General features: G+C 42.2%; 1 protein-coding gene across 1 annotated transcript; it reads right to left on the bottom strand.

Annotated features, from left to right (window-relative positions):
- Window positions 1-2,394: 2,394 nt before the first annotated feature.
- LOC120043909 lies at window positions 2,395-5,422 on the bottom strand. The gene is made up of 6 exons (XM_038988512.1): window positions 5,361-5,422; window positions 5,145-5,228; window positions 4,718-4,864; window positions 2,874-3,026; window positions 2,633-2,795; window positions 2,395-2,568 (listed from the first exon to the last, which is right to left on the bottom strand). The coding sequence occupies exons 1-6, from the start codon at window positions 5,420-5,422 to the stop codon at window positions 2,395-2,397; spliced, it is 783 nt and encodes a 260-aa protein (XP_038844440.1).
- Window positions 5,423-10,936: the final 5,514 nt, after the last annotated feature.

Raw genomic sequence — 10,936 nt, 5'->3', positions numbered from 1 at the left:
AAATCGCAAGATTTCATTAATTGTTGAAAATGGCACACCTTTGACTGAACTGACGTAAGGTTATTAGATGGCTATAAAGTGTGGTACTTGTAGTTCGCTACTCATTCGGATCAATTGTTTACTTGACAAATTGATAGGCCCTGGAACCATTTTAAAGTCACGCCTTAACACTGGAATATGTCACTTTTCATATATATATATATATATATATATATATATCATCCTACCGTACGACGTATTGGTGAGGCAAGTACAAGAAATCGCATATACCGTTATCTGGTGGATGCTTTGAATACTGAAGTTAGCGTTGCATGTTGGACGGGCCAAATGAAAGCGCAAAAACGTTAAGACCTCCGCGCTATCCCCCCAATCCCGGAGACCCATTAAGTCAGGAAAGCTAACTTCGCGGACATTGCCTACATTTCAAATTAACATTGGATAAATCTCCTGAGAATTGTGTGTGGAAAAAGTCCAATCTTTATTCATTTCGCTTCGCATCAGTACTCCGGTTGTAACAAATGACAATTCAGAAAAACAAAATAAGAAACCAACAAAACAAAGTGATAGCATCAACATTCTGTTTTTAGAAAAACAGTGAGGTAGGTAGGAGAGATGAGACAGTAGAGCCTGAGAGTCAGCTGGGTCGCAGACTGGCGAACATGGTGAAGTGGCTAGTGGGCCAAAAGCAACAAAGCCAAATATGACGTCTTTACTCTTTAGAAAGAAAACAGAATTGTGAGGGAAGAGTGTTATAGGGCTGGGCCATGAAGAAAACCTGACAAATAAATGTAATTGGGACAAGTGTAATTGTAATTGTAAATGTAATTGGGACAAATAAAGTTTTAAAAAATGAAGAATTATACTGGGTCCAAATAAACATCTAGGTAAACTATTTTTTTATTCACCTTTATTTAACCAGATAGGCAAGTTGAGAACAAGTTCTCATTTACAATTGCGACCTGGCCAAGATAAAGCAAAGCAGTTCGACACATACAACAACACAGAGATACACATGGAGTAAAACAAACATACAGTCAATAATACAGTAGAAAAACAAGTCTATATACAATGTGAGGTGAGATAAGGGAGGTGAAGGCAAAAAAAAAAAGCCATGGTGGTGAAATAAATACAATATAGCAAGTAAAACACTGGAATGGTTGATTTGCAGTGGAAGAATGTGCAAAGTAGAGATTGAAATAATGGGGTGCAAAGGAGCAAAATAAATAAATACAGTAGGGAAAGAGGTAGTTGTTTGGGCTAAATTATAGATGGGCTATGTACAGGTGCAGTAATCTGTGAGCTGCTCTGACAGCTGGTGCTTAAAGCTAGTGAGGAAGATAAGTGTTTCCAGTTTCAGAGATTTTTGTAGTTCGTTCCAGTCATTGGCAGCAGAGAACTGGAAGGAGAGGCGGCCAAAGGAAGAATTGGTTTTGGGGGTGACCAGAGAGATATACCTGCTGGAGCGCGTGCTACAGGTGGGTGCTGCTATGGTCACCAGCGAGCTGAGATAAGGGGGGACTTTACCTAGCAGGGTCTTGTAGATGACCTGGAGCCAGTGGGTTTGGCGACGAGTATGAAGTGAGGGCCAGCCAACGAGAGCGTACAGGTCGCAGTGGTGGGTAGTATATGGGGCTTTGGTGACAAAACGGATGGCACTGTGATAGACTGCATCCAGTTTATTGAGTAGGGTATTGGAGGCTATTTTGTAAATGACATCACCGAAGTCGAGGATTGGTAGGATGGTCAGTTTTACAAGGGTATGTTTGGCAGCATGAGTGAAGGATGCTTTGTTGCGGAATAGGAAGCCAATTCTAGATTTAAATTTGGATTGGAGATATTTGATGTGAGTCTGGAAGGAGAGGTTACAGTCTAACCAGACACCTAGGTATTTGTAGTTTCCACATATTCTAAGTCAGAGCTGTCCAGAGTAGTGATGTTGGACAGGCGGGCAGGTGCAGGCAGCGATCGGTTGAAGAGCATGCATTTAGTTTTACTTGTATTTAAGAGCAATTGGAGGCCACGGAAGGAGAGTTGTATGGCATTGAAGCTCGCCTGGAGGGTTGTTAATACAGTGTCCAAAGAAGGGCCAGAAGTATACAGAATGGTGTCGTCTGCATAGAGGTGGATCAGAGACTCACCAGCAGCAAGAGCGACATCATTGATGTATACAGAGAAGAGTCGGTCCAAGAATTGAACCCTGTGGCACCCCCATAGAGACTGCCAGAGGCCCTTAGTGAAGCAGATACTGCTTAAACATGTGTTTGATACAAAACAATGTGTAAAAAGTGTCCCAAAACTGACAAGTGTGTGGTCAATATTTTACAGCAATCATATCTTTCAGTCAGCACCCAGTGCACCCCTGCAAGTCTATACCACTGTGACTGACAGCCATGATCAGTATGGTTTCCACGGTAGCCAGTCTCCCTGCATGGGCACTTGTTGATCATGATCAGTTTCCAGGAGAAATCTCAGCCACCCCAACACATTCTCTTCAGCTGTTAGGCAACTGCTAAAGGAGTACCCCAAGCCTGGCTTGGAGGATGAGACCTGAGGACCAGACACATCCACCTAAAGATGCAAACTACAGTGAATGGATGTCTACAAACAAGACAATGTCTGCTAACATAGGAACAGTAAAATCCATGGGGAAGCATCCAGGGACTGTTGAATGACATTCCAGTAGGTTAGGGGAGAAGGGGGCTTTTGAATCTGAAGGTAGCCCTCTCCCGTTGGTCCCCTTTTTAACTCCACTGTCTTCATATAGCTTGCAATTCATCCACTCAAGCAACCCCTGCCTGCATATAGTCAAGCAACAATGAGGTCAACTTAAGACAAGGAAATACCATTACAAATGTAAAATCACCAATACCTACAGTTGGTCAACAGGGTCCTGTCCTTCGGCTTCTCTCTGCGATTCAGATGGAGGGTCCCACCCATGCAGAGCTCTCCGCCAAAGACGAACATGCAGGTTGTATTTTCTATATTTGTTTGGAGTGGATGGGTGCAGCCCAGGGATTCTCAGACGCCTTGTATCAGAGAGAGGGAAGACAAGCAAAAACAAATATTCCACCCATTCATCACGGAGACTTAAATGTAAAGCCATCATTTGTGTTTGGAAGTAGCAGTGCATTCGGAAAGTACTCAGACCCCTCGACTTTTTCAACATTTTGTTACAGCCTTTTTCTAAAATGGATTAAAGAGTTTTTCCACCCCTCAATCTACACACAATACCCCATAATGACAAAGCAAAAACAGGTTTAGAAATTTGAGCAAAATATAACTTGAAATATTACATTTACATAAGTATTCAGACCCTTTTCTCAGTATTTTGTTGAAGCACCTTCGCAGCGACTACATCCTAGAGTATTCTTGGGTATGATGCTACAAGCTTGGCACATCTGTATTTGGTGAGTTTCTCCCATTCTTCTCTGCAGATCCTCTCAATCTCTTGTCAGGTTGGAAGGGGAGCATCGCTGCACAGCTCAGGTCAGGTCTCTCAAGAAATTATCGATCGGGTTCAAGTCCGGGCTCTGGCTGGGCCACTCAAGGACAATGAGACTTGTCCTGAAGCCATTCCTGTGTTGTCTTGACTGTATGCTTAGAGTTGTTGTCCTGTTGGAATGTGAACTTCGCCCCAGTCTGAGGTCCTGAGCAGGATATAGTCAAGGATCTCTGTACTTTGCGCCGTTCGTCTTTGACTCGATCCTGACTAGTCTCCCAGTCCCTGCTGCTAAAAAACATCCCCACAGCATGATGCTGCAACCACCATAGGGATGGTGCCAGGTTTCCTCCAGATGTGACATTTGGCATTTAGGCCAAATAGTTTAATCTTGGTTTCATCAGACCAGAGAACCTTGTTTCTCATGGTCTGAAAGTCTTTAGGTGCCTTTTGGAAAACTCCAAGCGGGCTGTCATGTGCCTTATACTGTGGAGTGGCTTCCATCTGGCCACTCTAAAATAAAGGCCTGATTGGTGGAGTGCTGCAGGAAGGTTCTCCCATCGCCACAGAGGCACTCTGGAACTCACCTCCCTGACCAAGGCCCTTCTCCACCGATTGCTTAGTTTGGCCTGGCAGCCAGCACTAGGAAAAGTTCCGAACTTCTATTTAAGAACGATGAAGGCCACTGTTCTTGGGGACCGTCAATGCAGCAGAAATTTGTTAGTACCTTTCCCCAGATCTGTGCCTCGACACAATCCTATCTCAGAGCTCTACAGACAATTCCTTCTACCTCATGGCTTGGTTTTTGCTCTGACATGCACGGTCAACTGTGGGACCTTACATAGACAGGTGTGTGCTTTTCCAAATCATGTCCAATCAATTGAATTTACCACAGGTCGACTCCAATCAAGTTGTAGAAATATCTCAATGATGATCAATGGAAATAGGATGCACCTGAGCTCAAATTCGAGTCTTATAGCAAAGGGTCTGAATACTTATGTTTAACACATTTGTAAAAATGTCTAAAAACCTGTTTTTGCTTTGTCATTATTGGGTATTGTGTGTAGATGAGGGGGGGGGAAATAATTGAATTGACTTTAGAATAAGGCTGTAAGGTAACAAAATGTCAGGAAAAAAACAAGGAGTCTGAATACACTGTAGGTCTCATCCAATAAACAGTTCAATAAATGTGTTTTTGTGGGCTCTTCACAGGCCATCAGTTACCTTTCAGAACCTAGTTACAATAAAAATGTATTGTAGTATAATCAGTTCTCATACTTGGGAACTTGCTCCAGGTACTTCTGGTAGCCAGACGTGTTCTTGCTGTACTGAATCTGTTTCTGCTGTCGTTTCAGGACCGATTCATTGCCTTCTGTGTGAGCTGGATCCAGGTTTCGTAGGGCCCACCGCATCCCTGCCTGGGACCTAGGAAAAACAAGCCTTCGTGATTTCCCTCTATAATGTTGCTTGAAATAATATTGTGCATGGAAATAGAGAACATGCAGTACATTTCAAAAGAGGAAGGGTAATGTAGAATGGTAAATGGTTCAATTCCACCAATTGAGGTACTGAGGCCCTTCAGATGAGTGTGCTTAATTGTGCTCTTTAGGTTAACAATGTTTTATTATCTACATTTTAGTCATTAAGCAGACGTGCTTTTCCAGAGCAACTTGCAGTCGTGAGTGCATACATTTTTCATACTGACCTCCTGATACCATCCATGTCCTCTGTTCCAACAGCAACACTGGCAGTAGACATGCTTAGGATACATCGCTCAAGGATGGATGACCTGATGGGAAAAGCAACCAGAGACTCCGTGAACTTATCCAATAAGAACCTGATATTTTCATTTGCAAAACATTTTGCTACGTGTGCACTAAGTCCAAGGCAGGTGCTAGAATACCATAGTCATGAACAGTACCTGCAAGGCTTTTGCATAGCAGGGGCAGGTCCCATTTCACCATTCATGGGTGAGGTAGGCATGGCTGGGGCTGAATTAATCAAAAAAGGGACAGTAAATGGTGATTAAAAACGTGATAAAGATAAAAGTAGGGAAATGGATATTTGACCGGCTGAACAAATATTTAAGATTCGGCATAGTGGCCAGGTCGCAGTTGCAAATGAGAACTTGTTCTCAACTAGCCTAACTGGTTAAATAAAGGGTACATCTAAAAAAAAAAATAGGGGTCGAAATGAATTAAGGTTAGGGTTAAAGGTAGACTCAGCAATATGACGTAGGTGCAAAAAGTAAACGGCATAGTGGGTCAATTTCCAAAACAACTAAGAGCGTTGAAGCGTGAGGCTAAACTCCCCCAGTGTTTTGTAACTACCACACTCAGAGTGAAGCAAACCCATGCACAGATACTGTGTGTCTTGCATCTCAATATCTCCGGTGCTGCTCATGGCAACTTAATTTAGCTGAGCCAACCTTTAACATTAGGTTAAGGAAAACAAAGGGTTAGGTATAGTTTCAGTAAGGTGAAGGTAAGGTTTAGGGAAAGGCATAAAAGTTAACATTGGTTAATGCACCGCTGTTCATTTTCTGCCTGTGTAAAAGTAGCCAGCAGTAAAAGTAGCCAGCTGCACTAGGGTCAGACAGCATTCCTATGTAGATTAAGACACTGCAGAGCCAATGTGAGATATGCCTCGGAAAATGTACCTCAATCCAGGGATGAGAAATGCTTTGTCAAAGATTTGTATAACTTACCTAAGATTGACCAGAGCCTGTCGTTTCCAATGGGAGCATATTAATCAGTGAGCAGAACAAGCAAAGAGGTGGGCAGAGCCAAACTAGGTAGATCCTATTGGCGTGTTCTAGCATTTATTTTCATATTGCCATTAGGGAACTCCTACTCCGAAGTGCACGTGTGCAATAACTCAATTCACCCTTGCACTCCTAAACAACCATTTTTAAATCAACTTTGGCAAACGTCTATTAAATTATTATTATTTATTTTTTTAAAGGCTGTGTTACATCTTTGTTTCATTGATAAGAACATTTGCAGAATGTTTGGCCAAAATCCATCTCACTCCATCTTCTCCCACCGGGCTTCCTCTTATCAGTGAGTTGAAATGCCAACCAGATGCTTCACATATATACATCCAGTGAAATATCTGCCTCTGTTTATCTGTGGCGTTGTCCCATTATCAAATTGAAAACGCATAGAAGATTATGACTGCTAGTTTATAGCGGTCTTTCACAATTTTCTCTGTGTAACAGTTAGGCTAATAGAACAATTCAGAGTACAACACATTTTTACATTCCTAAACTACACAGGAATGCTGTCAGACCCCAGTGCAGCTGTAAGCAAGCGAGTCAGATCTGCTGGCTAGTCTAAAAGTAATCCAAACATATGGACATCTTTTTTGGCCTAAACCTGCTTCTCTGGATATGTTTTGATTTTTGGCTGTTGTGCTGAATCAACAAAGAAACTCTGGTATCTCAATTAGAGGGCGCTACAGCCTGGAAGAAGCCAAGGTTCAGGGATGTATGAATGAGTTGTTGCTATGGATGTTACTCTGTCAATATACAGCAGGAAGGGGCAACTCCAGTCCTCGGAGGGCCTGATCGGTGTCACTTTTCCCTCAGCCCTATAGCTAAAACACTTGATTCAACTAATTGCATTACAAACTAAAGACCATGGCTAGTTGATTATTGGAGTCAGGTGTGTTAGTAGGGACAAACGTCACCAATCAGGCCCTCTAGGGCTGGAGTTGCCTGTCCTTGATATATAGTCTTGGCCAAAAGTTGAGAATGACACAAATATTCATTTTCACAAAGTCTGCTGCCTCAGTTTGTATGATGGCAATTTGCATATACTCCAGAATGTTATGAAGAGTGATCAGATGAATTGCAATTAATTGCAGTCCATCTTTGCCATGCAAATGAACTGAATCCCAAAAATCATTTCCACTGCATTTCAGCCCTGCCACAAAAGGACCAGCTGACATCATGTCAGTGATTCTCTCGTTAACACAGGTGTGAGTGTTGACGAGGACACGGCTGGAGATCACTTTGTCATGCTGATTGAGTTTGAATAACAGACTGGAAGCTTCAAAAGGAGGGTGGTGCTTGGAATCATTGTTCTTCCTCTGTCAATCATGGTTACCTGCAAGGAAACATGTGCCGTCATCATTGCTTTGCACAAAAAGGGCTCACAGGCAAGGATATTGTTGCCAGTAAGATTGCACCTAAATCAACCATTTATCGGATCATCAAGAACTTCAAGGAGAGCGGTTCAATTCTTGTGAAGAAGGCTTCAGGGCGCCCAAGAAAGTCCAGCAAGCGCCAGGACCGTCTCCTAAAGTTGATTCAGCTGTGGGATTGGGGCAGCACCAGTACAGAGCTTGCTCAGGAATGGCAGCAGGCAGGTGTGACTACATCTGCACGCACAGTGAGGTGAAGACTTTGAGGATGGCCTGGTGTCAAGTAGGGCAGCAAAGAAGCCACTTCTCTCCAGGAAAAACATCAGGGACAGACTAATATTCTGCAAAAGGTACAGGGATTGAACTGCTGAGGACTGGGGTAAAGTCATTTTCTCTGAATCCCCTTTCCGATTGTTTGGGGCATCTGGAAAAAAGCTTGTCCGGAGAAGACAAGGTGAGCACTACCAACAGTCCTGTGTCATGCCAACAGTAAAGCATCCTGAGACCATTCATGTTTGGGGTTGCTTCTCAGCCAAGGGAGTGGGCTCACTCACAATTTTACAGAAGAACACAGCCATGAATAAAGAATGGTACCAACACATCCTCCGAGAGCAACTTCTCCCAACCATCCAGGAACAGTTTGGTGACGAACAATGCCTTTTCCAGCGTGATGGAGCACCTTGCCATAAGGCAAAAGTGATAACTAAGTGGCTCGGGGAACAAAAACATCGATATTTTGGCCAGGAAACTCCCCAGACCTTAATCCCATTGAGAACTTGTGGTCAATCCTCAAGAGGCAGGTGGACAAACAAAACCCCACAAATTCTGACAAACTCCAAGCATTGATTATGCAAGAATTGGCTGCCATCAGTCTGGATGTGGCCCAGAAGTTAATTGACAGCATGCCAGGGCAGATTGCAGAGGTCTTGAAAAAGGGTCAACACTGCAAATATTGACTCTTTTCATCAACTTCATGTAATTGTCAAAAGCCTTTGACACTTATGAAATGTTTGTAATTATACTTCAGTATTCCATAGTAACATCTGACAAAACACTGAAGCAGCAAACTGTGAAAATTTATATTTGTATCATTCTCAAAACTTTTGGCCACGGCTGTACATGAATGAGTTTCTTTGTTAAACTATACCACTTTGGGGATAGACCTATGCAATTTGTCAGAATCAATTATGTGATCATTTTGGTGGTAATTAGTGGCAGATAAAACAAAAACAGTTTAATAGTGGTAGGCCACTCGTCGAGAGGGGATTTTCGGTCATACACATAATGAAAATAGGCTAATCATCTTAAATGTTGAGTCAGTAGGGTCGTTTTAAACGACATGATAGAATGACAAAAAAAAAACATACAGACCTCGGCTCCATAAATGGACCTTGAAATGCAGTTTCGACGCATGATGAATTTGTCTGAAGCCACACAGTAAATTCGTCATTGCTGAAAGGACAGGTTTTTAATTAACGCCAAGCGCCATCAGGGCGGGGCCGCAGGGGTGTGCGTTCAGTTCGAATGTTTGCTAAATTCCCTATGGTTTGGACTGGATCACACGTTTCCCCAAAACGCGTCGAAACAACACGCATTTCAAGGTGCAATTATGGAGCCGAGCGCTATGTTTTTTTGGTCATTCTATCATGTGTAGTTTAAAACGACTGTATATTGACTGAGGAACATGCTTGTCCCTGTTTGGTGTTATTTTAAGGGTTGGTCAATTGCTCTTTGGTTCGGCATCTCAGTATGGTTAAAGTAATTTCTTTAATAATCTTACCTGATGTACAGCAGATAACAATGTGATTGTTTATCTTAATGCAAAACAATCAGTTGTTCCATCAAATTAAATGACTCAAGGCGAAAATTCAAATTAAGCAGTCAGATTTTGTTTCGAAAATGTATTATATGATAAATCTACTACTTGGTATGAACAGGGGGAATAGGCTATTTATTTTCCCAATAACAGGGAGCTCGCCATAAAAACTACAATTTACGTACCTACCCCATTGAAGTTTAAATGTGAAATGGTCAAGGTAGGGATATAGGGTTTGGCGTGGGGACGTTCCAAGGACTGGAAAAGCACAGACCCGAACAAAATGGCGTCCGCAAACGACTACAAAGTAAAAAATTGGCTAGAGCTGAAAAATATATAACATTTTTTTTTTTGCTTTTTGGTCTTAATTTAAGGTTTGGGTTAGGCATAAGGTTAGCAGTGTGGTTAATGCTAGGGTTAACGTTTAAAGTCACATTTAAAAATATATAAATTGTAGAAAAAGGCAGGTTTATGACTGTGGCTGTGATAACTAGTGATGACCGGTATCATCTGTCTAGGCATGGGCAACTTGGCCCTTTCTGAAGGCCCTCGGATCAATTTCCCCAAAATCTAATAAAATATATATTTTTGGAACTCAGTCAGGGTCTCAACTTACTGCTGTGAGTTAGAATAGTAGGATACACAGGTGCTATTCTGAAATGTGGTTGTGCATCAGCAGTTTTTTGCATGTTATGTCAAGCACTCATAGTCAGTCAATTAGTCCAGGTCAGCATTTTTTTTTAAAAATAGAATAGAATAAAACTTTATTGTCCATCCAGGATGGACATTTTTCTTTGGCTTCCCCTTTCATTAAAATGATCACGTACACATACATTCTCACATCATACATGTTTAAACCAGTCAGTCCATCATATTGCATACACTAAAAAGGAAATTGATACATTCTTTCACAACTGAACGCTGTCCCAAATGCACTGGATAGATAAGTACATATACCGATACAATTTACATTGCATTTAGTAGTCCAATAGCACAAGGAACGAATTAATGTTTGAACACGTTCTTCTTGGCCATGGGCATCCTGAAGCGCCGGCCAGAGGGAAGCCTTTCGAACTGATGGTGGGAGGGGTCGCAAACGACAGCCAGTTCCTTCTTTTTGGTTGCCTTGTGGAACAGACGACTGGTCGACCAATTACTTTGCTGGCTGTGTTTACTATTCTGATCAGTTTACTTTAGCTTCTCAAGCTCAGATTACCATACCAGACTGTCATATTGAACGCGAGGATGCTCTCCACCAAGCTGCTGTAAACCCTCTCCAGAACATCCTGACTGACCCCAAACCCCTTCAATTCACTGATTAAAAACAGGTGCTTGCTTGCTTTAAAAAAAGTACAGTCTGCATTCTCTATAAAACTCAGCTTGTTATCAATTTGTGTCCCTATGTATTTGAAACACTTAACCACCTCCACTGGTTGGTCATTCGGAGAGAGTGGTTGGGACATTAGCAAGTTGTTGCCATTGATGATCAGCTTCTTTGTCTTTTCCACATTGATGTGGAGGGCACTTGACCGGCA

This window comes from Salvelinus namaycush, chromosome 3, assembly GCF_016432855.1.
Source record: "Salvelinus namaycush isolate Seneca chromosome 3, SaNama_1.0, whole genome shotgun sequence".
Lineage (NCBI taxonomy): Eukaryota > Metazoa > Chordata > Actinopteri > Salmoniformes > Salmonidae > Salvelinus > Salvelinus namaycush.
Note: the sequence above shows the minus strand (reverse complement) of the source record. Positions and strands in the feature narration are given on the sequence as shown.